Genomic DNA, 27759 nt, shown 5'->3' with positions numbered 1-27759 from the left:
AGGGTTCCCAGAGCACCCAGATGTTCTGTTTAACAGACCTCAATAACATGCTTGTTGTAGCAGCAGAAAATCTTCTCACAGGCAAATAGGTTTTATCTTAGACTTAAACCCTAAATGTAACCACCAATCCTTGTCGACTGTACAGTGTAGGTGTTGTATTCGCAGTCACCTTATCTTTGAAAATTATAGTAACTGGATAGATAACCCACTTCCTCCTTTCACCTCCTTGTTACACGTCTAATTACCATCAACTTTCATGATTGCAATCTGAAGAATAGTCATCAGTGCCAGTATGAAGCCTTTACCAGTTGTAAACACCGTCTGTATAGTGAAACAACTATGGTGAATACACGTGATCGAAACGTGTTTTCTGTTACTTCAAATATGTATATCCAGATATCGCAGTAGTGACATCTCTATGAATCATTGTTTCAATGGCGTGGTACATTAACTCACTAATTGTTCCTACATCCAGTATTCCCAAATGGCTAGTCATTGATTAACAAAATATACAGACCCAAGCACAGTTTGCTCTCATGTTTGTCAGCAAAGACAGTCACCACTAACTTTTCTATGTGAAATTAAACAATTGGAAATTATCCCATCGTACAGACTACTCCACCATAGTTTGTAAATGATTGCTCGCTCATGTGCGAAATACTTTTGCTCAAGCAATTAACCAATCAGATCTAGCCAATTATCTCAAAGGGCAAGTAGTTACACTAGCCTATTGTATTCTAGACATTGATGTGAAGTACTTGCATTACTTTCCTTACATGGACATGTTATGTTGTTTGTAACTTTCTTCGATATTCCACGGAATCGACTGCTCATGCAGCTTTTCTACTAAAGCCGATTCCTTTTAATATAGACTAAACGCCTTTGATCATGTTTAGAGAGTTTTATCGCATGTTGTGCTATTAGCTATTATTGAGGGAAAATACTTTTAAAAAAGCTATTTTGAAACATAACTCATAGATAAATGGCAGCTAATGCTCAACAAGGTAAGTGAAATCTATCATTACTATAGCACTGACTTAGCATTTCTTTATTCACAAACTTGCCTGTCGTTTTATAGTCTGAAACAAACAGTCTTGTCTTTTTACAATTCTTAAACACTTCTAATGCTTGCGAGCAGTCTAACTTTTATCGACTTCTTCTCTAGCAAAAAATCTATAATGTTGTGGTAGGAGTGAATGGGTAATCATTGAATATCTGCTGCCATGGCTGCCTAATGCAATGTATACGTCAGCCTGCTTACCACCGCATGCAAAATATTGATTTTCCAAGCTGCTAGGTTATTATATCATTATCTACTGGTTTGATACTCTACCATCACAGCAGCGATGTCTCACTCAAGCTTGTTATCAGCCAGCAATGGGGTTGGTATTAGTAAGAAGAGGTTGCGTGATGCTCTGGAATTCAGTAGAATTCAGTCGTGTTAGATAGCAAAGTAAGATGTTGTATAATTACAGTCTGCCTCGGGTAAGTTCAACTAGTCTTGCCTATAACATGGATACGCTTCACTGCTACTCAGCGATTTATCAAGCAGACTTGTACGTAAATTCTTTCATATGGTTTGACATCATTTAAAAGGTTAGTGATTGTGCATACTAGGCTAAAAGTTAGCTGAAATATACAACTATAGTTAGTTGCATCAGGCAGATGATTAATCGGTGTTGGCCACAACTCATTGATTGTTTGTGTTTTAGAATGATCAGATGACAAAGATGCTTTGCGCTGATCCAAAGGCGAGCTCGGATACATATCTTAAACGAAGAGGGAAGACAATCACTCGCCAAGAACGTCATCGCAAGTGGCGTCAGGATTATATGGTGACCTCTATGCCATCGCAAGTTGATGAAGTCGTAAAACCTATGTCGTTGAAGAGAACTGATTTTCATTCTTTCACGCAATCATTACATCGACATACGAGTGAAGAGATTAAACGAGAAATGCGAAAGAAAAGACTACTTAAACTGCTGAGGGACTGTGCGGAATCTGTGGAGAGCATTGCGTGTAAAAGCTATGTTGAAAGTATGCGATCGTGTGGCAGTTCGGATTCATCGATGTATGCCAGTGATCTTATTATACTTGATGATTCTGATGCCGTTCCCCAAGCTAGTCTGCATAGCACAACTAATCGATCCATTGATGCCAAAAATCTCAGTGAGATTGTATTGAGGGATAACTCTGATGCGTTTCCGCATACAGGAAGTGGTGAAGTCCTCTACGCTAGCACAGATAATCTTGTCTCAAATCGCTATGGGACAGGAAAGCTTCGACTCTCTAATTCTCTATGTTCATCATATGTCGATGAAAGTGACTTATCGCACTCACCAATAGATGTGGAGAATTTGGGTTGTAAGCTAAACCAAAGACGTTGGCCATCATCCGCCATTCAACATACTCGGGCAGATGAATGTTCTAAGTTCATTGAATATGACTACCATGACCTAGTCACAAATGGCAAGACTACAGCATTTCTTAGTCAGAATGAAGAAGAATTAAGTTTATGCTATGACGATGAATTTGATATTGGCAACTCGCCACTAGGTGCCCAAATGCATGACAGCGGTTTGGAAGCTGCTATATGTCACCAATATGCCTCACTCTTGCGTAACAATGATTTTACTCATTCAAATGATGCTCATTCCAACTTCTCCTCAGATTTCGACAGTATTTTTCCAGCTTCACTTTCATTGCTGCATGCAGAAAGCAGCAGTGATGAGAGACCAATGGGTGAGGAGATATCTGAATTGGATACGAGTGTTCCAAACTACGCAAACATACCAGCGTCAACCAAGAAAGATTACCAGCTTACTTTCACTCAAGCAGGTATGATTAGTCTTTAACCTCTTTCCACCCTCTCTTTATCCTATCTATGCCCTATCTTTACCCTCTTTCCACCCTCTCTATCCTATCTATGCCCTATCTTAACCCTCTCTTCACCCTATCTTTGCCCTCTCTTTACCCTATCTTTGCCCTTTTTTTACCTTACAACTGAATTGAAACAGTCGTATTCTCATATCACATTGTTTTGTTTTTCACCTCAAAACTTTATACCGTACAGGATGAATTTATTCGCGGAGTTATATTTCACGAAAATTGTCTTTTCATGCATATTCGCGAATGAATTTATTCGCGGCTGAAAACTGCCACTCTCTAGGAAAAGTTAACTTTATTATGTCTAGCAATAGAGTTAACCTTACGCATGCGCAGCTACACGCATTGCGCGTTTTGTTTTCTATTTAGCTTACAGCTACGGGTGGATCGTGCTAAGCTATAAATTCTTTGCTGCGTTCAGAGGTTTTCATGAATATTCATAGATTTTGAGGCCTTTGATGAACCAACAATTTATGGTAAGTAATGAGTTTTTCACATTTACTAAAGTAGTTGAATTTTACTTTGGTTCTTCGGTAAAACGCAATATTCATTTTTCCATCCCTACCGCTTCATTATTTGTTTTAGTGTGAGAGAGAAATTTTTCATCATACACGGAAGAACAATGATTGCAAGGGTGGTCGATGTCATTCTTAAAAGATCACCAATCATTCACGGAGGCCTTGAAATTGAGGTAGAAGTGGCCGCAGCTGCTAACGAGGAGAATATATATGTTTTAAAAAAGGAACAAAAACGCCTTTACGAGCACAAATCTTTGGCCAACCGGCAGAACTTTACAATAGTGAGCCACGAGGAGAGTTCTGATGATAACTTCCATACCAGCCATGTAGTAGCGAGAGAATTGCCTTTAACATCTACCCAAGACAGTGACAGAGCTGCTATTACCAAAATAACTAGTCATAGAGCACCATTACACGCTAGTATTCACTTATCAAGAGTACCAGTTCAATTTTATTGCTAGACAATCGCCATATGGACTAAACCGTTTATATTTACTCTATTCATCGTTTGTAAAATTTTATTTGTATTTGAAATATTTTATTTGTACACTCAAGTTTGTAATAAATTATAATATATCTATACATGAAATAAAATATATAATTTAATCATGTTTGCTGCAGCGATATCAAGGAGCTATTGTCGATGAAGGGGTCTAAGCTGACTGGTTGCTTCTCTGCCAATATTCCTGCCTTGTTGAATATTACTACTTGTCTCTAGTTTTCGTAATTGGAGTAGGTTGTTTCATTCTCAATCTGCAGTAAACACAAAAAAGAAAAAAATATTAACAAGTGTCAAGAAAGTACAAAAACAATAGCTGAAGTATTTAATGAAAGCGATCAGTTTTTAAACAAAAGAATTGACTAATGCAGTTAATTATAGAAAAACGTATCTGCACTACAAATCAAATACATACCATAATGTCCAGATCAGAATCGTGATCGTCCTCAACTTCGGTATTAGAGATTGATGGAGTTGATTTCAATGTAAAAAGACTAGGAGAGCTTTTTTGCGATGATGAAGCCATGCCGAACAACTTGTAAAAACCTTGAATAATTTTGTAAAGTTTGCTGCAATGGCAATAAAACTCGAAGCCCGGCGATGATTTTAAGGAAGTTTTGGAACTCGGCTACGTTTAGTACTTCTGCTTAGTGGCTATTTTCGCTATGACGCCATTTTGCATATCTTGTGACAACCTTGAATAATTTTGTAAATAAATGTGATGCATTGGCAATGGTGTTAGCTCAAAGCCCAGGCAATGATTTTAAAAATGTTTTGGAACTCAACTACGTTTAGTATTTATATTAAAAACTAACCTAGCGACTAGTTTTCAATTTTATGCAGTAGTTATTCTCCCTTGTGATTAAAAATAGAACTAATTATTCACGGAATTTAATAATTCGCGGAATTGACTGTTCGTGAAATCGCGAATTTTTATGACCAACGAATATTTTCATCCTGTACGGTAATACCGGTATGTATTTCATGCCTTTTGTGTTAAGATTGGCATGATTGATGCCTGGAGCTCTTCAACCAGGATTTGGATGATTATGTGACCTTTCATTAATAATGTGTTTTAAATTTTCTCTGGAAAGCTGCAATAGTTTTGTGTTAGTATTAATGAAAATTAAACTTCCCTCTAACACATTTCTAATTGAGGTTCAGTCAAGGCTAAGCTTTTCTTCTATAGAATCATTATATTCTGATGCAAGATCAACAAGTGTCTATGGAGCATCCTTTTTGGATAGCGAGTATGAGGAAGCAGAGGCTGACAGCACAGAGTGTTTAGAGCCAGTTAAACTCTCATCAGAACGCAACCAGGTTGGCCATTATAGCCATTAAGTTATATTGTACTTAATATTTATGTGAATGTTTCTAGGTCAACTCTACCCGCTCTCTATATATATTCTCCATATCCTCTAATCTTCCTATGAGTGACAAGCTGTGTGTAGGAATATCTCCCGAGTTTGCTTAGCTCATCTTAACCCACCTGACTCTAATGTCGCTATCTTGTCTTGCTATTCTTTAACAAAACCTAATATTTATGATTCTGTGTCTATGATTTTAAGGAAAGCATGACTCACCCCAAATGTTTTTTTCCTATAATTATCATTCTACTAGGTTTGTTTTTTGTTTACGATTTTGTTTGAAAAATAACTATCACTGTTTGATAGTGTAATGCCATCATGTGCATATGTATGTAGTCTAAGTCTATACTCAGTCCTAGTTGAGATACAGCATGAAAATACACAAACTGAGTCTCCAGTCAATCCATTGATAGTCAATTTGTAAATCGACCAGATGTGTAGAAGGATCCTTACTTTGCCTTTGCAGTAGATCAGCAAGTGATTTACTTTCGTAGATGTACTTGTGCGAGAGAGCATGGCCTAATGGTCTAGAAGCCTGACCTGCAAACTACAGGTTAGCGTTCAAATCCTGAAAAAGGCCACTAATGGTGGCGGAATTAGCGTGTAACCAACTGGGCATGCCTCGAGTCAGCCACTGGGCTCAGATATGTCCAGTCAAGATCAATGTTTGTGTAACATTGCTGTTAGAGATGCCGCGATTCTAAATTCACCAGCCGATTCAGATACAGATCCGATATACCGCTTCTTATTGAAAAATAATCCGATTCAGATCTTGTGTGTCGCATAGATAGTTAGTCATTTTATTATGCAAATATAAACATAATGCAAAAAAAATATAAATTTTAATTTATTTGTTTTTATTTATGGAAAAATATCAATACATATTCACATACTGACGTACCGTGCATGTAGTAACAAAACAGTCAATGTTTCTTGTAATTTGTAAATAAACGTAATTACTGTTAGTGGTACAGTTTTCTCTGTGATAATGAAGTCTCTCTTCTATTGATGGATGAACTGCTGCAATTGTAAAAATTTAGAGCACATCAATGTTTCTTTTAATTACCGTTAATAATTCAATTATCTCAGTAAGAAGTCTCTTTCTTGCATCATTATCAATGTAGCCAGTCATTTTAAAGAGGGAACTCACTTGCCATAGATGATGGAGGACAGGCTAAATACTTATAAGCCACTGGGGTTACCGTTTTTGTACGATACAAACGATACATTGTATCGTCAAGATCAACATAGTGATAGATAACTTTATGCATCAACTGTTTAAATTACTTTCGTAATGCTAGTAAATAGAAATATTACAGTGCGTTCTCGTCTCCCATCTTTGTTATCTTTTTCGTGATTGGCTGCAATAAATCCTATCGCTGTAATTGGGAAATACCACACTTTGTGATTACATCCTGGCTAAAGCGGAAAAGTTTCATCGGCTGTGTTGATCAGGCTATAAACATGAAATAAATTGTGTGGCAGGCCTGAAATTCATTAGGTAAAAGTGTGGAGCTTACAGCTGATGATTTTTTATTAGTGTAGCAGGCTAAAATACGGTTTTCTGCTAAATAGCTGATCTGTAAAAAGTATCAGAAGTTTAAGATTTTTTAAGAAAAGATCGGCCGATTCCGATACCAAAATCGGGGCAACTCTAATTGCTGTTAAACAGAGGCTGTTAAACATGTAAGGTTTGGCTGCTAAAAACTTTACAGCCTCTGTTTGCAGTAAAACAAGCAGATATCATAATTGATCTTTGAGGGATTGCTCACAAATATGCACTCATGTAAGGTGCTTACAGATATGCACATATGTAAGGTGCTTAAAAATATGCACATATGTAAGGTGCTTGAAAATATGCACATATGTAAGGTGCTCACAAATATGCACTCATGTAAGGTGCTCACAGATATGCACATATGTAAGGTGCTCACAGATACGCACATATGTAAGGTGCTCACAAATATGCACTCATGTAAGGTGCTCACAGATATGCACATATGTAAGGTGCTCACAGATATGCACTCATGTGAGGTGCTCACAGATATGCACATATGTAAGGTGCTCACAGATATGCACTCATGTAAGGTGCTTACAGATATGCACATATGTAAGGTGCTCACAGATAGGCACTCATGTAAGGTGCTCACAGATATGCACCTATGTAAGGTGCTCACTGATATGCACTCATGTAAGGTGCTCACAGATATGCACATATGTAAGGTGCTCACAGATAGGCACTCATGTAAGGTGCTCACAGATATGCACTCATGTAAGGTGCTCATGGATATGCACTCATGTAAGGTGCTCACAGATAGCACATATGTAAGGTGCTCATGGATATGCACTCATGTAAGGTGCTCACGGATATGCACATATGTAAGGTGCTCACAGTTATGCACTCATGTAAGGTGCTCACAGATATGCACATATGTAAGGTTTGGCTGAAAGAATACTTTTTAAAGGTTGACTTGCAATAAAATTCACATTACAATTATTTGGTATCAAAAGATTCACCATGTCTTACTCTGTTGTGTTGTAAGTGCCAAATATGTGGAAATGTGATTAAAAGCTCAAAAACGAAAAGCCGCCGTAGATTGGAATCTCTTTATTTTGATGACGTAGCCATGAAATTTGGTTATTGTCTTGTCACGTGATGTTCTCACGTGAATTGAAAGGCCAATAAAAAGCTCAATATAAAACTTATCATAGCACTAGTTTATGACAAACACTTCTGGTTTTACCGAAGACCCCGTATCAAATATAGATGCTCGCTACTTTACAGTTTTGTTCCGGTTTGGTCTAATCGGCAAGTCGTAATCTGATCATGTGACCCAATACTTCGCAAATAATTTTTGCAGCACTTTTCGATTATCACAAGTGACCAACAGGGTTGTCATGATTATCAGACAATGACATGTACTCCTTCAAGTAAAGACTAAAAAATTAAACGGAATTTTACGGTAAGTTATAGGATATCACTGCTAAAAGTGACAGCATTAACATGATGATAAAACAGACGTTTAAGAACAATAGACATGGTTTTATTGAATGCGTGAAGTATATTTGTGAAAATATTTCGACGAATAAGGTTGCATGAAAGTGTAAACAGAAACCATCTCTCACAACTACGTCACGTTTGAGCAGTTTTAGAAAGAGAATCCAAACTACGGCGGTCTCGTGTGTCTGCGATTTTTTGTTCGTTTTTGAGCTTTTGAGAGCTTGTACTCACCTTTCCACATATTATGCACTTACAACACAACAGAGTAAGACATGGTGAATCTTTTCATATCAAATAACTGTAATGTGAATTTTGTTGCAAGTCAACCTTTAAGTAAATACATTTTTACGGCTAAACTGAACAATGTATCATGTCCCTTCTCGCCCATGGTATTTAGTCGAGTTGTATATTCGCCAACGACAGTTCTTTGTAATGATCGATTTCTGTTTTACTTAATGAAAATCGACTTCTCACAATCGCACCAAGATCATTTTTAAAGATGTGGTTGCGTCAAATTTGAGTTGATTTTAAAAGAAAGTATTTTTCTTTGTCTATCAGTTGATATGTTGTTTGCTGCGTTAGGCGATCTCATTACGAAGATATCTGAAGATTAAAATAGAAAAAATTTGATCGCAGTAAAAACGCTCAGGCCAAAAAAATGTGCCCAGACTTGCCCAAAATGATGTAACACCATGATACAACCTGTCGCTATCTCTCGTATTCACATCGGCTATTGCGATAAAAGTCTAGTCCTATGCGGCTCTATTGGCATATATTTTATCTTGTATTTGCTCGTGTTGGCTAGAATAAAATTTTAAATCTAGCTACAGATACATTATTACCAATGTCTCAAACGCCTCAAACAAGGAAAATTAAAAACTTGTCATATTAGCTTCTTCTAAATGCTGTGTAAACATCTTAGTACCGACTACCAATTCTACCAGTCTACGATAATTCTGTCGAGCAAACTATGTAGAATAAGTTCTTTGTATTGGCACAGTTCCGTCACTACCCACACTAAAGATATACAGCCTCCCAAAAGCCCCACCCACATTATGTTCGTCGCCTATCCTGGGGGTGGGGTTGTATATCATTGACCACACCGAAAACTAGTTTTTTACTACCGTAATTAAAATAAGCAAGCTGCGTTTTTGAAAAGAATATACATAGGGATAGAGTTTTAAGGATGAGAAATCTGCTGCAAACTGGAGTTGAACTCACATTCTCCAGTTCTGCGGACATCCATATACCATATCCAATTCACTACAATATTCTGCAAATCATGTTTTGCATTATCTTCAACAATATTATTTTATTATATAATTTTTACAAGCAAAAATTTTTTCACTTTGGCATAAAGCTTTTATTAAAAATATTCATCAAGTCATAGCCACTCACATAGTTTTAGCTGCTACAATAAGACAAATTCATCTACTGCAGCAAACTCAAACAAAACATCATGGTTTATGCAGCACACATTCAAGTCTCTCTTTCCCATTTATGGCAGTTTCCACACTGACAAAGCTGCTTCGGTGGATGGGACCACATAAACATTCTGTAATCAGTAAAACAAATGCAATAAATATATGTCATTCATAGATATGTCATTCTAAAGCGTATCTACTGAAAGCTTTCAAATTGGTAGTTAGATAGATTGCGAGTGTAATTTTAACAACGAATTAATGTTTAACAAAAGCATAAGTACGCCAAGCCAACGATTCGAAGCTTTGGTTCTGGAAGTTAAAGATTTGCATTGATCAATTTAGTACGTACATGTATTAATGAGTACTAAAAATATTACCTTTAGTATATTCATCAATCTAAGCCATTGTACTGATAGATGCTATGCATTAAAAAAAGCCGTCAAGAACTCACTTTACATACGTATCTCCCACGCGCAGGAAATTACATTTTAGCCTCAAACAGGGAAATATAATCTGAATGTAAACTCAACAGTATATCTATAGGAGACTTAAAGTAAAAGATAAATTTACCTCCATTCTCCTATCTTCCTCCGTAGCACTTTAACCACCTGATGCCCAGAAAACTCGGAGTCATCTCCGCATTAACTTCACAGCAATTTTTACAATTCTGTTGTTCGCCAATAAAACGTGTCGATCGAGTAATTCATTAAAGTAACGATGTTAATTAATTTAGTAAATATCGATGTCCATGCGATTTAATAACAGAGTAAAATCCCTAAATTTGAAATCACAGACAAAGCGTTTTACGAGTGGTAACATTTAGTACGACCTATATAAAAATTTCGTGCTGATGATTGACTAATGAAGCGACCTTATATTTATCGCTCGTGGATTATTTTCAAATGTATCACTAGTTACGTCACGAACGAAGCACCCGCTGGAATGTGAGCTTTTTAAAAGATGGCCTCATTCAAACGCATATATCTCTGGACAGGATTGGTCTACAAAGACAAAAATGACATCAAATTATAGCTGATGTTTTAGCCTTCAATTGGTCTTAATTTCATTAAATCCACCTTTTTGTCGCAACCACATCTTTAATAGCTTTAAAACACTAGTAGCGTGTTTGATAGTATCACAGATTCTCTTAACAAAATCTTTGTTTGTTGTTATCAATGAAGCTTCACAGGTCTACAGGTGTTCTTAGTCTACATACTACCCTGTCTCTTAGATGATACGCTGTCTCGCTTTCTCGCAGGTAGAAACACTTTGTTGCTTTTTACTATATAACCAAAGGCCAAGATGACCTATCAAAAGTGTTAAACAATGAACCATTCTTATGCTCAATAAATACCAACATTTTGTAGCTGCTGTTGAAGTTATTAACAGCAGCTTGCCCATCAAGGAGAGTCACACACTACTGCCACCATCCCTTTCAATTACACTTTCTCAGTTTTTCATATGAACAGGTGACACACGAGTGGGAGTTCCGCATACATTCATGACTAATCATTACTACTTCCTCCCTACCAGCTCGTATACCAACTTACTAGCTTATGTAGTGTCACTTATCATTGACTAGCTTAAAATGCTGCAAGTTTGTAGAAATTATGTTGATTACATTCAGAAGACTCATGGTTAGCCAGTCATTTTCAAATCTTAAGCTCTTCATATAAACAAGCACATTTGATAGATGTGTCTATAGATGCGTCTATAGATGCGTCTATAGATGCGTCTATAGATGCGTCTATAGATGCGTCTATAGATGCGTCTATAGATGCGTCTATAGATGCGTCTATAGATGCGTCTATAGATGCGTCTATAGATGTGTCTATAGATGTTTTACATTAAACTATCAATCATACTTTGCAGATTCCAAAACCTCCTCGTGTTTCACGAGAGCTGCTAAAACGATACAGTCACGGTGACGTATCACCAAAGAAAGTAAGCTTCTCCGATGACTTAGCTGTGGTGGAAAGAAATGAGAGGAACCATCAACAAAGAATGGAAGAAATTGAAAACTCGACTACTTGGATGCAGATGAAGCAGAACTACACAACATGGGGGCAGATCCGAAACGACAAGGCTGAGCGCAAGAAGAGTAGCAGTGTAGGCGACATGCGTGAGCAGGTAGGGAAGCTTTAGTCTTTGCATGCAACCTATTCGGATGGTGTGATAAAAATGACGGATTTTCTTTACAAGAAAATCAGTCGTTTTTATTATCACATTAAGAGAAATAATTGATAATCAAGAAAAAATCAATTAAAAGAAATAATTAATATTTATCAATTATTTTAGTATTTTAACTGACAATAAAGTAAGTTAGCATAAACAATTTGATTTTGATAGTTAACTACTGAAACAGTAAAGCGCTCATTCATGCAGCCATACCTATTTCCTATTATATAACTCATAACCAAACAGGATGTTTAAGTAGGGATCAGGCCAAAATGTTTACAGCAAACACTATACTGGTTTGCAAATTATCGATGGAGGTTTTACTAAGGTTTTGAAAATGGCTTCTTCGAAATTATATGGGCTATTCGTGGTGATTTTATGTTAATTTTCACCTTTAAATGCTTCAAAGAGGTAATATTTTATCATTCTTTCCGCTTATTTTATGCTCCCGTCACATAGCCGAGGAGTTGAGATAAACAAGGCTGTTTACAGCTATTCTCACACAGTCTCTGTGTTTGCTCTGTCAGTCTGCTATAATAAGTTAAAGTTAAGTGTGTCGAAGAGTTGTGCAAGACACGGCCTAGTAAGTATTCTCGATGAATCATGAAGTCAGCCGTCACATAGCTATGCATATAGCCATATTCCGCATGGCTGTTACCATCCGCTTGTATCACAGGCTAAAGCTTTAGCCTGTGAGGAAGTCGACCCGAAGCGTCATTCACTCACCTTATGGGAGATGTACAAGAGAGCTCATTCTATGAGCCTAAATCAAAGCGAGTTGACTACCCCCGAGGCTTTTACTGAATCAGCTGTAGATGAGGATAAAAAAGAAACAGAGCGCACGCAAGCAGGTAAAAGAACTTTATCTCATTTTTACTCACAAAAGTTACAGTAGTTATCTTTGAAACTCCAGTTTAATGTTTTTTTGTTTCTTTTCTACTGGCATTAATGCTCACCTACTATATAAATTCTTTACGTTATAATTTATGTTATAAGATGTTTATGTTGTAGGAGGTGTATGTTATAGGAGGTATATGTTATAGGAGGTGTATGTTATAGAAGGTATATGTTATAGGAGGTGTATGTTATAGGAGGTATATGTTATAGGAGGTGTATGTTATAGGAGGTGTATGTTATAGGAGGTATATGTTATAGGAGGTATATGTTATAGGAGGTATATGTTATAGGAGGTGTATGTTATAGGAGGTATATGTTATAGGAGGTGTATGTTATAGGAGGTATATGTTATAGGATGTTTATGTTATAGGAGGTGTATGTTATAGGAGGTATATGTTATAGGAGGTATATGTTATAGGAGGTGTATGTTATAGGAGGTATATGTTATAAGAAGTATATGTTATAGAAGGTATATGTTATAGGATGTTAATGTTATAGGAGGTTTATGTTATAGGTGTATGTTATAGGAGGTATATGTTATAAGAGGTATATGTTATAGGAGGTATATGTTATAGGAGGTATATGTTATAGGAGGTATATGTTATAGGAGGTATATGTTATAGGAGGTGTATGTTATAGGAGGTGTATGTTATAGGAGGTATATGTTATAGGGGGTATATGTTATAGGAGGTATATGTTATAGGAGGTGTATGTTATAGGAGGTATATATTTTAACAGGTATATGTTATAGGAAGTATATGTTATAGGAGGTGTATGTTATAGGAGGTGTATGTTATATGAAGTATATGTTATAAGAAGTATATGTTATTGGAGGCACTTGTTATTTGAAGCACCTGTTATTGGATGGTCTACTGTACCCCACAACTGCTATAAGCTGGCTGTGTACTTACAGCCAGTTTATAGCAGTTGTTACTAGCAATAAACTAGCTGAGCATCCATTCTGAAAGTTGACAGGAACAATGAGTTATGGCGCAGTCTTACTTACTCTTACCTCATACATTATGGTAGACTCATGCAAGAGCAAGCTCAAGAGCGAGTGAAACTGTGTGGTAGCACGCAAGTGGAATGTATGTAGGAGCAGCTGGCAAGGCATCACCTAATAATCACAATTACTCCTAATTGGGCGCTAATAGGCAGCTGGCTAAAACATTGATTTTATACTCTAGCGAATAACAGTGGATACATAGTCTTCTGAATTCTGTAACAATGTTTAAAAGTTAAAAAACTTCAAATGTCAAAGAAAACATTTATATTAGACATCTATAAGATCTAATTTTACACTGTCCCATATCTGCATTCTATCATAATGTTTAATACAGCATGTATTCCTATAATGCAAATTATTAATATTAATGCACCGCAAAAATAAGTAAACATTTCCACCAGCAGTTAGCGAAAGCGTTGTAATTGCATTCTCACCCTAGATGACACGTCCAAGCTGAAAATATCTCTGCAATCTTTAGTTAGTCATTGAAATTACATGCAAGGTCTACTTACCTCTGCTTACTTACCTCTTCAGATGACAAAAAATCTTCGTCTTTTAATAAATCTTATGAGTTTGTATGCAATTGAGCATTTTTAATGCACAAAATTAATATGAAAATATTATCTCTATAGTATTAAACATAACAGTATACTATTACGTAATAAGTGTGTTGTATATGTGACAGATAGGAAATGCAGTTAAGTATCACATTTTAGTGACAAAATAAATCGATTCACTTTTCCTGAATGTGTTTCTAGCTATGGAATGTCATATGTTGACAATCATTGCATTAGATTATTTATAACATGAATAAGCTTACCTGAAGTTCAGTGTTACCTTTTACGACTGGCAAGAGTAGTTTGATCCTCCTTAAGAATGTCGATTGCCTCATCATATTCATCATTCTTGTAACTGTCATGAAAACACGACCTTATCCCCAAGCTTTTCCTCCGAGCAAACTTATTTGTTCACTAAACATATTAGCAACATATTAGCAACAAGAGAATATTAGAGCTTGTTTCAATGTGACCTTCGTTTCACACTTTACCTAAGTGACATTTTTAACAGATGGCAACCAAAGGAAACAACTTATCAGTTAATGCTAAAATCAGAGTCCATGGAAACAGGTAGTGGACTAAATGCTGAAGGTGCATGTCCAACCATTAGGTCTTTAAATAACACTAACAACCTGATAGATGATTGCTTAGGATTTTTAAAAGCATCTCATCATAGGCAATTGGCAAAGGTAGCACAAGTATTGCTTGTTTGCATCTACTGTTTTACTTTGGACCAAGCCAGGCAACTACATAAATCGGACTTTCACTGCACCTCATCCATCCGTTCATGCGTATAATCACGCTTATATACGTGCACGTATATATGAAGGATTATCTCATTGTTTGAAAAAGTGCTCAATAGTAAAACTAGAGCTGACTAAAATCAAATTTCAGTAAAAGTTACTAAAATGGTTGAAGCATTTTACTACTAAATAGTTTCGTGCATAGTAGGTGCACTCTTCAGGCTATAGACTTCAACTCGTTGAAGTCTATAGCCTGAGGATTGCAGCAAGAAACTACCAGTAGCTGAAAGAAGATAAGTAAACTATTTAATTTTCTAATTTATATATATATATATATGTATATATATATATGGTATAGCTGTATGTGGGGCTCTGTAACTATGCACATTTAAGGCATCATTAACAGTAACGTAACGCAACGCATTTGCTAGAAACCAAATACAGAATGTCATTATAGTTGTAAGCGGTCTCATTAGTTAAACCATAACTGTCACGTACAACTTTTATCGTAATTTCTAGGTAAATCAGACACGCTGACTCCGACTTTGTACTCAAAATAAAGATCAGTCCACTAACCTTCAAAGTCATTAAGGCTTTTTTAAAGTGTTTCAATATCCGTCTCGAAAACAACACAATCTGCATAACAAGCTTCGCCTATAAATATGTGATGAAGCCTAGCTTTTTTAGGAATGGAAGTTAAGGGTGTTTAGTCCGATTTAGAATGATAGAGATAGGTGTCTTAAAACCCATTATTATCTAAATCCAGCCTGTAAAATAATCTCAGTCTTTTATGAAAGGTATATAAACTGTTTAAAATTGCTCGTACCTTGTTACATTATGTTTAAATAGACCGAACGGCGAGAAAAATGAGCTCAAAAAAGTGCGACTTTATCACAAGCTAGCGTTGTTATCGCGCTTTTTTGAGCTGATTTTTAAATATGCTTATCTACCATCTATCTATAAATAGTTTATCTACCTTTCAGACAAGACTGAAATTATTTTTAAGGCTGAATTTAGATAATAATGGGTCTTAAGACATTCATCTCTATTATTCTAAATCGGTCTAAACATCCCTAACTTCCATTACTGAAAAGCTAGGTTACGTCATGTATTTATGGGCGGAGCTTGTTGTGCCGATTGTGCTGTTTTCGAGACCGATATTAAAACGCTGTAAAGAAGCCTTCATTACTCTGAAAGTTAGTGAACCAATCTTTATTTTGAGTGCAAAATCGAAATCAGTGTGTCTGATTTACCTAGGAAACACAATAAAAGTTGAACGTGACAGTTATACTTTAATGAAATGTCACAGACTGCAAAGTAGGATATGACTCATGCTAACTTTCAAGTATAACTAATGGTTATTGACATGAAGTAAAGGCCTACATAGTGATATGTATGTATATATGATAGGTCAGCCTTCTCATGAATCATATTTGGTTGTCATAAAGCCTTCTAAATTCGTTTGGCAATGAGGTAACAATGAAATGTGACATAAAGTGTGTTTTTTGAAAATTTCTGTGTACAAAGACATGCTTTGGTTAATATTTTCCATGTATACATGTTAGCACATAAGAGTGTAATATGAAAATTTAATTATTTCTTTTCTACTACCAGAAAAATGAAAGATTCAAAACAAAAAGATATATAGAAAGTTGTTTACAAAACTTGAGTGCTTCATGGAAAGGCGCTTGAGGCTTTCTAGTCATGTTTATTGACATCAGTTGGCAGCACTCTCTGCCCTCCATCTGTAAAATCTTACTTTATTGATCAGGCGCTGGCTGCGCAGTATTCTTGTCATAGCCCACACTAAGCGCTTGACTTTTCCTATAGCTTGTGAGTGTTATTATAGCCATTAGAGTGAGGCGTCTTTCTCAGTCTTGCTCACCGTCCTTTTATCTGTCTTTCTACCCTGGTGCTGTTGTAACAGCACCCGGGTAGAAACCTGTTGTAACAGCCCAACAACTGACAGCCTCTAGCTATAATTAACTGATTCTGACTTCTAAGCACTGAGTATCCATTTTTGTTTACCTCATCCACTTTCCCTAATCAGTTTCCTACTCCTAGGCAGCATCCCCAAAGACAGCAATCTTGATTTCTCAATATATTTGCACTTGTGAGGTAACCCAGTGACTTGAATAATTGTAGGACGCTCTTAAGGCGTGGTCACACGAGCACCGAACCGAACTAAATGACGCAAAACGACGTCGCTCTCAGCTGTAAAAAGTTCGGCCGAAGACATTTCTAGCCGAAACGAACTATTTCGGTACTGCTCGAAATTTCGTGCCGAACCTTTGCTCTTATTGGCTGGTTAAAATTCTAGAATTCTAGCGAGCACGCGTCACATTTCTCCTTACGCGCGTGTGAGTAAAGTTAAAAAAGAAATGGGGCGATACTTTTATTTCGTTAAATAAACAACATGAAGCAATTTACGACAAGGTTCACCCGGACTTGTGATTGGGTTGCATAAATGTAAGATGTTGCACTTAAGTTTTGCATAAATGTAAGGGAATGGTTGTGATTTTCTTTCGTGTGGAATATAAGTAATGTGTCATATTCATCCTGATGAAGTATCGTTGACTGATTTATTTATGTAAAACCACAGTACTATGATAATGACTGTTTTTGTTTGTTATGTACTCAGCATAGAAAAACATTCATATGTTAATAAAAAAATATAATTATGTTGATGGGAAGGGTTAGCAAAATCTTTGTATCGAGTGATTTATTTTGAGCAGCTGAACGATCTTCTGATAAATCTGCTGTGTAATAATAATTTATAATTGTTCCTCAAAGTTTTTTGTTTACAATAGAAATATTTAACTCAAATACATAAAAACTACTAATGAAACCGTGTCTTGTCTCTATACGTATGGTATCTAAGAAGCGAAGTTACTTCGGTGGCTGTGTGACATGTGCCACGAACCAAACCAGCCTCCGAACCGAACCTACGTCGGTTCGGTGCTCGTGTGACCACGCCTTTACATTCCCCACGCATGCATATGCAGGGATAGACATTCAGATTTCAACCATAAACTACTCATTATTTAAAGGAAATTACTGTAGTTTTTGCCTTGATGGAAGTAGACCAGGGCGCTTAATAATTGAGCTGGACAGTGTTCATTGAAAGTGAGTGGATAAGCAGATGTGTGGTGGTACACCGTCAAAAACCATAGTATGTGGCCTTATCAATATTTTACTGTATCAAGGTCACGTTAACTAAAAATGTACCTTATATAAGTATCTGGTAAATGTTAAAAATGCTTCATTGAATGCATTCGAGGATCATCGATAGAGCAATGACCCTGTCAATCACATATTGCTGAAAGCGCTATATAGAAGATAACTTTAAATTTATTGGTACCCTTCGGGCTAAATGATTGCTTATTGAATACCCTATTCCATAATAAATATTTTTTTGAAATTTTGTCATGTTTATTCTTCTAGGGTATGCTTAAGGATTTCAAAAGGACCCTTAGCTGAAGTATTTTTTAATTGTTGTTTTACAACAATATTCAGTGAAAGCACAAAAGATTTAAAATCTTTTGCGGCGTAAAAAACATTTTGTTAATATGTTAGTTAGTTTGTGATTAGCAAAAGCAAGGTAGAACTCTTTCTAAATCTTTCGTGCATCTATCTGCTTTCAACGGCCAGTAACAGCCCATGCTGCCGTCAATGCTGCCAACTGCGCTGCTAGTTGAGTGGCAAAACTACTAGTATTTCTTGTCTGTTGTTTAATCGGGTTAATAAGCACCACTTCCATAGCACTCTAAGATCAATAGCCTCGCAGGAAGTCATACATCGTATGAGCAGCATACCTCCCATCCTCTCCCACTGTTGTGTGAAAGACATAACTGTCCATTCATTTAAACTTTTTTTCAAGTATTGTAGGAAGACAGCTGCTTGCGGTTGCCCTCATTACAGTAGGCCTCAGGCATTTAAGGCCTCAGGTCTTAAGGCTTCAGGTCTTAAGGCTTCAGGTCTTAAGGCTTCAGGCATTTAAGGCCTCAGGCGTTTAAGGCCTCAGGTCTTAAGGCTTGTTAATCTCTTGTTTTAATCTTGCTAAAATGTTTAAGGCTTTGTAATCTCTCAAAAGAGGTCATTAATGTCTCAAGTCAGAATGTACAACTCAAATGGTTTTTACTTTAGCCACAAATGTTAAATCATCTGATATGATCAACTGATATCTGTGGTACGAATTAATTTGTTATGGAATGAACTTTGGCTTTGATTTGGATTCAATCTGTGAAGTTCCCGGTTTTATTTTATAAATCCAACGTATTTGTTTTTAGTCTGAGAGGTTGTGAAGTAATGAGACACTTTTCATGACATCATCAATCAACATACACATCTATCTTATACAACACCCCAAATGTGTTCAAGTTGTTGAAACACAACCACGAAGGGTTTCAATCCACTAAAACAATGAAACGCGAATAGCATCACTCAACGCTACAGTCTTTTCTTTGTGTCTCGGCATCTCACCGAATAAAATCTCAAATGATGTTATGGCCTATTCTTATCATTGGCTCACGCAACCTTATTTTTATTACAAGCAGCTAATCTATATATATAATATATATTTCTCAAAGTTTTTCGTCGTCGTCTGTTCGGATATCTGTCTGTCCGGCTATAGCCATTAAAATCTTGGATATTAAAATTCTGCTGGACTCGAGCGAACTCACAAAGATTGCAACTGCAGGTTTGCAATCCAATTCTCTATCCACGAGACTACCAAAGCTCTTACGGTTAATAGCTTTTACTATATACTCTATACACCCTTTTCTCGATTGCGCGCGCTAAATGACGTATTAATTGAATTTCTATTAACTCTATGAAAGGCAAAGCTTTTTCGAATTTTCGTGAGTTTCCGGTTTTTTGTAAGGTTCAATTGCTACAACGCAGTCAGGGTCAACCCTTTTTACGCGAACAATTGTATTATCTCGAGTAGAAATAGCATTACATTCTCTACATTCTCTCACCGTTCGGTCAGACAAAGACAGTCCAACATTCCATCTTTACATTAGTACCGGTATCTAGAGGTACCACTATAGTCGTATTCAGATTTTTATGGATAGCTTCTGGTGGAACAGTAATCTTTTTTATACACACTTCAATATACTCTTTGTTATTATTAATTCAACGTATTCAGAATTTTTATTTTGTGTTTTCAGTTCGTGTTAATTGTAGTATTACCGAATCAGCTTTAATAGTAATCGTAGTAAAACAGACTTAATTACTTGCTAATTATTTCACATTTAAACATTTTTATATTTGTTTAGTTTCCTAATTTATTTGACCTGCACAAAAAATTTTCTTCTTGATATGAAGTTTAAAAGTTACACTTATTTAGTAAAGTTTGAAAACCTATAGGTCTACAGTTGTTTTATTTTCTTCTTAATTTATTTAAACTGTACACAACACTTTTCTCATGATATGAAGTTGGATTGTTAGAATGGTAAATGTTGTTATATGTTAAATAAAGATAAATTTTCTGTGCAGACTTTTATTACCCGGGCAATGCCGGGAATTCATCTAGTCTTTTATAGAAATACAAAGAGCAACCCTTTTTTATAGTGTCACTGAGAATAGTGTTAGTAGCCTATATACTTGAAAAAAACGTTTTTACATTTTAAGTGCACTATTCTTAGTTTTATATTAGAGATTATTTCACATTCTCTTCAAATATCTTTTTTTGCAAAATTTCATTTTAAGGTAACAATTGAACCCTTTCAGTTTTGTCTCAGGAATTCCTATTTTAATTTTTTCTTTCAACATGCGTTGTCATAACAACTACTCGCATGCTATAATGTTGTAGATCTTGCCAAGAATATCAATGATCTACTTGATGACGCATTGAATGAGACCAACTCTAAAGCCAACAGACAGGTCTGCAATGCCAAATTTGATTTACCAGATTTGCCCTTTCTGCGTATTGACAAGGAGAACATGGATAAGCACAAATGGTGGAAAGAGATCTTTGAACAGCCATCATTCTGTACACCAGGCGTGTCTAGCCGCACAAGCTCAGTGCGCACCTGCAGCCATTGTCAGAGGCGGCATAGTACTGACCAGCAGGTCATATTATTTCAGGTATGGATAAGAGTATTTGTAGGGACGCTAGCCCTATTTCACTCTGCTTCACTCCGTCTCACTCCGCTTCACTCTGTCTCACTCCGTCTCACTCTGTCTCACTTTGCTTCACTCTGTTTCACTCCGTCTCACTCTTCTTCACTCTGTCTCACTCTGCTTCACTCTGTCTCACTCTTCTTCACTCCGTCTCACTCCAATTCACTCCGTCTCACTCTGCTTCACTTCGTCTCACTCCGCTTCACTCTGTTTCACTTTGCTTCACTCTTCTTCACTCCGTCTCACTCCAATTCACTCCGTCTCACTCTGCTTCACTTCGTCTCACTCCGCTTCACTCTGTTTCACTTTGCTTCACTCTGTCTCACTCCGTCTCACTCTGCTTCACTCTGTCTCACTCCGCTTCACTCTGTCTCACTCCGCTTCACTCCGTCTCACTCTGTTTCACTCCGTCTCACTCTGCTTCACTCCGTCTCACTCTGTTTCACTCCGTCTCACTCTGCTTCACTCTGTCTCACTCCGCTTCACTCCGTCTCACTATGCTTCAATTAACTTAGATAGGTGACATTAACATCACTCTGCCTGTAAAAGGGTTAAATTTATCTTCCCAAGCATACTGTTGAGCTAGTTAAAAAAACAGCGCCACCCTCTATTTAAAGACCACCTTTAGTGGGGGCCCCTACAAGGAAGGGTTGAAAATAACAGCGCCATGACATTCAGATAGAAATTTTACAGTATTTGCATCGAGATCAGAGAAAAAGTAAAAATCTATAAGAAACGCAAAGAAGTAAGACCAGTGATTTCTATTTATTAGCTCTTATTAATGTGAACGTTTCTGTACACACAAGTTGATTACAATTGTACGTAGTGTTTAACACCAGTTGATTACAATGGTAAGTAGTGTGCTTAACAACTCTGATTTATTACCGGCAAATGTAACATTTTATTTAGAAGTCAAAGATTTCATTTTAACTGGAGCTTCTCCATTGGACAAGTTTTCAATGACCTTATGATGTGTTCTGAAATCTAAATGTTGAAATCTTGATTTGCCCAACTCTGATGTCATCCTCATTGAAAGCTGAAGACCGTGTTAATCGTTTCTGACCCAAATAAGACAAGAATGGAGACTTCATTAGCTAATCACTCATCACTATCACCGCCATCTACAGACTTCATCTACAATTTATTTAGATTTACTCTCAACCAGCTTTGATTAGCCGAAATTCTTAAGGCTGGTTCACACTATATCGCCATTTAACGCTGACTAATTTAGTCAGCGTTTTCTTTTGGGCGTTCATCGTCGATTATGTGAAATGTGAACCGATGGCATCGACGGAGCATCGCGGACACGCCGAGAAAGTTTGCAGCTGTCAAACTTTTGCCGAGCGTCGACAACCGCCTTTCAATCGCGACCCATTTCGACGGTGGTAATTCACGGTTGCGGATAGCATGATTTATTCATATCCGTTTATGATAGTTGCTGCGGGACCGGTTTTTGATTCAAGCCTGTGAAAACAACGAGGTTTCTTTGCAAAAATTTAAAAAAGAGAAATGATAACACTACATCACTCAGTATTTCCTGATCCAAACGTGGATGGGTTTGTGATAGTGTGAACATGGCTATCATCGGCGATCCTCGAAGTATTGTGGCCTCAACGGCGAGATACGAGATTCGGCGATATAGTGTGAGCCTGCCTTCAGAGTTTAGATAGAACTTGAATTAGGGAACAGCCCACTTCTATTGTCCATGAGAAATCACGCTTGATTAATCATTGCCTCTAACTATTCCTACGGACTCTCGCTTCAGCATACATGTAGCTAGAAGGAAGCATTCATCATAGGTCATCGATTGTGCTCCACTTGTTCTAGTAGGAGCGGTGATGTCAGACCATTGCTTGAGTATTTATGACCATTCTCAGACCATTTATGGCGCACAGTGTATGTCTCTTTCGACTCAATCATCCCAGTATGTTTGGCTGATAAAATGTGAAAGAACTAGCTGTCAGTAGTTTCCTGCTTTTCTAAATATTTTGAACAGCCGCAGCTATTGCATGAAAGTTATTACCTTATCTATATCAATAGTAGATTGACAACAGCTTGTAAAGCTGAGGCAATCATCACAAATGGTCAAAAGATTATTTGGTTTGGTATTTTTTAACGACTTTATGTAAAATTCAAAGTTTCAGAGGCAACTAATTTTGAATATCGATGCGACTGACTAAGAATTTTAAGCTTGGGTGAAAGAAGTGGATTGGTATACTGGTCTCTCTGCTCCCAGGCTAGTTAACCTTTGACACACACACCTACTACTTTATTCCCCAATAACTTCTTTGTTACTCACACCAGCGAGCGGCGGCTGTATTTTCATGTATATACGTGTCCAACCAAACCTCTAGCAGTAAATATTCATGTTTAGAATACATTAGAAGATTATATGACTTATACATCAGATACAGAGCGATGCCACACTGAGGAGGGCAAAATGTAAAAATGAAACATAACTAATAAGATGTGAACTACGCTACAAACTCTCACTCCATGGTAGAATATATATCATGACTTTAGTCGATGTATATAACTCTCACTCCATGGTAGAATATATATCATGACTTTAGTCGATGTATATAACTCTCACTCCATGGTAGAATAGATCTCATGACTTTAGTCGATGTATATAACTCTCACTCCATGGTAGAATAGATCTCATGACTTCAGTCGATGTATATAACTCTCACTCCATGGTAGAATAGATCTCATGATTTTAGTCGATGTATACAACTCCCACTCCATGGTAGAATATATATCATGATTTTAGTCGATGTATACAACTCTCACTCCATGGTAGAATAGATCTCATGACTTCAGTCGATGTATATAACTCTCACTCCATGTTAGAATAGATCTCATGACTTCAGTCGTTGTATACAACTCTCACTCCATGGTAGAATATATATCATGACTTTAGTCGTTGTATACAACTCTCACTCCATGGTAGAATAGATCTCATGACTTCAGTCGATGTATACAACTCTCACTCCATGGTAGAATATATAATGACTTTAGTCGATGTATACAACTCTCACTCCATGGTAGAATATATCATGACTTTAGTCGATGCAACAGTTTAGTATTGATAGTATTGATAGTCCGAGAAACAAATGGATTATCGATCTTGTCCACACAATTCTACCTGCGGTTCACAATTACAAACTAGTCTCAAATTGAAAAAAATTTTTATCGGTGAACCGAACCTGAGGAATCTAATTATGTTTGTTCCACTGCATTTATTTTCACATCACTATATTTTCGCCCTCATCAGAGCTGCGAAATTAAGTTGCAGCGGAATTTTACTCTGTATACTACTCAGAAACTAAATACTAGCGAAATATAAGTGTCCTAGGGTAGTTCAATATCTTCCTTGCTTCTTACATGTAACAGCACTCCCTTGAAATGGTCATCATTAGCCTGTTAGCTAGATAGCCCTAGCTAGCAACACAGATTACTGTTAGCTGTATGGTCCTAGCTGTCAACACATATTACTGTTAGCTAGATAGCCCTAGTTAGCAACACGGATTACTGTTAGCTAGATGGCCCTAGCTGTCAACACAGATTACAGTTACCCTAGTTATCCTAGCTGTCAACACATGTTACTGTTAGCTAGATACTTATAAACAGCTACTTCATTGTCATATAGATTAGTCAGAGGGCTTGTGATGAAGAGAAGGAGAAGTATTCCTACAATTATTTTTCGATTCTGGGTATGAGTCACTTAGTAGCAGCAGCTATTCCTTTAATCAGCTGCATTCGTGATTCAGTAGTTGATATCTCATTGATTGGTCTATTGCATGGGCAACCTTCTACTATGGTAGTAGCGCTGCTGATAGCCCTACTGCTGCACTAGCTGACAAACAGATCAATATAATTCTCTTGCACGGATGGGTCTCATTATTCATGAGCCTGCTGCACGCATCTCCATCTTGTATGTGGCAAGACTTAATGCACCCTTGGTGCCGCTTCATGCTTTGAGAATGCAGCAACTCACGCCTTGTTCTGTATAAAACTGCTATGGTTGCTCTAGACCTTAAGTGTTTTGGCAATTCGCTGCCGGCAGACAACTTACTTTAAATTTGGCCTGTTTAGCCGTAGGCCAGTAGAATTCAGTATGGCTAGCCGATTGTTTTAATTAGGGTTCTTTTATATTCTCAATGCATAACTTGGAGATGGTATTAAAAAATTCCGAAAAATGTCGGTCAGGGTGGCCTAGTGGTAGCGTCTTTGACTGTCAACCACACGTGTACCACACTGACAACATGGGCACGTTAAAGATCCACCTCTGTCCTTCGCACATTGGGCAAGCGAAATGGCTACCCGGCTCTGTCAGACTGGACGTGTTACAAAGGCATCTCTTCAGATTATTCTGAGAGTTACAGAAGTGGTCGATACTGAGAACTGGGTCACCTCTTCTCTACCATACTGATCGACTCAAGCATGCATCGCTAAGATGCAAGTCATTGTCGATTTCCAACAGGCAGCAAGCCAAGCCAGAATCAATGGGTTAACTGATTTCAAAGAAATTGAAGTTGTTTTGAGTTCACTATTTTGGTCAACTCATAAAACCATCTGTTTGGTACTTGAATCAACTAATCAAATGTGGCCAGTAAAGTTTTTTCTACAAGTTGATACTAATAATGATTAGATAACGTTAAGTATACATGACTTCTTTAGGGATGCAGTTGGTTTTGCCATATATTCGAACATATTCTTTACAAAGATGTGGCTTGCTTATTTGAATTAGTAACTAGTTTCCGGTGTGGGTAGCAACTGAGAACTCCGCTAATACAGAAGCCGCGATGAAAAAAGTTAACTCGACGACCTACATGTAATCCCAGGGCTGATACTCTGAAAGAAACACCCACTTGGATAGGCCCAAACCTGGATATTGTACCCCCAATCACCTGGTTGGTCAATTTGAATTTGGATATTGTACCCCCAATCACCTGGTTGGTCAATTTGAAATACACCCCCTAAACACTGGGAGTTCCCTAGAGGGCACCCAGGTTCCACGCCCTGCTAAACATCTAATATGATACATGCATTAATAAGGCAGAAACAAGCTACAAACAAAATTCACAATTTTATTTAAATACGTTTTTATTTAAATAAATATTAAATCGTTTGTTTAGTATTGGAAAAAAGGATCGTTTTTTCTTCTGCAAACGGATTATTTTTTGTTGTTAACAGAGACCAATATATTTTAGTTTACTATTGGTAAAAAATTAAACCAAAAAGGCAATCAGCTAACCATAAATCTATTTATAAAAACCGTTCGTGTGGCGACATAGTATTCGCTCTGCCCACTAACATCAGTATCGCAAAACGGCAAAATGTCGCTATGCCTGCAAAAGGGTTAATAAAACTTATTCCAAACATCAACCATCAGAATATCATTTTAATTTACAAAGGAAAACATAATGAATATCAATAAAATAATTATATTATTCATTCTGAGTATATTGCTAAAGAGTTGCTAAGATAATGCAGTGTTGACTGTCTCTTTTACCTTCCTTTCCCGTCAGCAGGCAAGCAGCAGCAATCTACATTAAAATGAAGACTGGATTTTCGGTGAAATTTCCGGTATTACTTTGGCTGAATAAAGCATTAATGAGCATGGTCCCTTTTACTGGCTTGGTTGTGGAAACACCCCCCCCCCCCCTAAAGTAGCAAATTCACTGACAGTGCCCCATGGTCTGAAAACCCCCCTAAAACGTGATTTTGGGCCGAACCTAATGGGCCTTTTAGGGGGGAGTATCAGCCCTGGGCATGTAATTACCGTAGACTGGCAGAATCGTAGTCGCTACTCAGATGTTTACACAGCATTTAGAGGAAACTAATATGACAAATTTTTAATTTCGATTATTTGAGGCATTTGAGATATTGATAATAATGTATTCATAGCTAGATTTAAACTTTTATTCTAGCAGTCATGAGCAAATACAAGATAAAATATATGCCAACAAAGCCGCGTAAGACTAGACTTTTATCGCAATAGCCGATGTGAATACGACAGATAGAGACAGGCTGTTTCACTATATACTAGTGCTGGGCACGAGTACTTCTTGGTCAACGAGTTTAAACCCGCCCCTTCTGTTCGGGTTTTTCGAGTATCGGGTAGCTAGTAGTGCTAGGCTCGGGTATTTCTTTGCCTACGGGTTTTTCGGGTATCGGGTTTGTTTATATGGATCTTATGTTTAAATTTTCTAAACAGATATATCTTCAAATTTACAAAGCAATTATATTTTTTTTCAATTTATTTATCATTTTTCACAGTTTTTATCGACTGGCATTCGTACTCGCAGCGTTAACAGGCGGATTGTTAAACAGTCACGATAGTCTGGGCCACAGGGAATTTTCGTGTTAACAGGTGGCAGAAGATAGGGTCTATGGTAGCTTAATACTTGAGCATGTTCTATGGACCTCTCTGATTTTTTGTAGATGGTGCTCCAAATCTCATAAAAACTTAACATTATCGGCTTTTTCCGTTAGTAAGGCTTGTTGGCTTAGCAAAACTGGGTTATAATGAATTATGCAATCCATAATAG

General features: G+C 37.0%; 1 protein-coding gene across 3 annotated transcripts in view; it reads left to right on the top strand.

Moving 5' to 3' along the window:
* Positions 1–753: 753 nt before the first annotated feature.
* Positions 754–27759, top strand: part of LOC137399268 (uncharacterized) — a 62123-nt gene continuing 35117 nt past the window's right edge. Inside the window, exons 1-6 of one of the 3 annotated variants that reach the window (XM_068085306.1) lie at positions 754–1004; positions 1713–2838; positions 5093–5223; positions 11568–11825; positions 12550–12712; positions 20892–21166. In XM_068085306.1, coding sequence (XP_067941407.1) covers positions 993–1004; positions 1713–2838; positions 5093–5223; positions 11568–11825; positions 12550–12712; positions 20892–21166 — 1965 coding nt within the window. In that variant the 5' untranslated portion in view covers positions 754–992. Of the gene's footprint in view, positions 2839–5092; positions 5224–11567; positions 11826–12549; positions 12725–20891; positions 21167–27759 lie in introns of all 3 variants that reach the window. The other 2 variants (XM_068085304.1, XM_068085305.1) reach the window with 2 other exon arrangements.

This window comes from Watersipora subatra, chromosome 7 (assembly GCF_963576615.1).
Source record: "Watersipora subatra chromosome 7, tzWatSuba1.1, whole genome shotgun sequence".
In the NCBI taxonomy this organism is placed as follows: domain Eukaryota; kingdom Metazoa; phylum Bryozoa; class Gymnolaemata; order Cheilostomatida; family Watersiporidae; genus Watersipora; species Watersipora subatra.
Note: the sequence above shows the minus strand (reverse complement) of the source record. Positions and strands in the feature narration are given on the sequence as shown.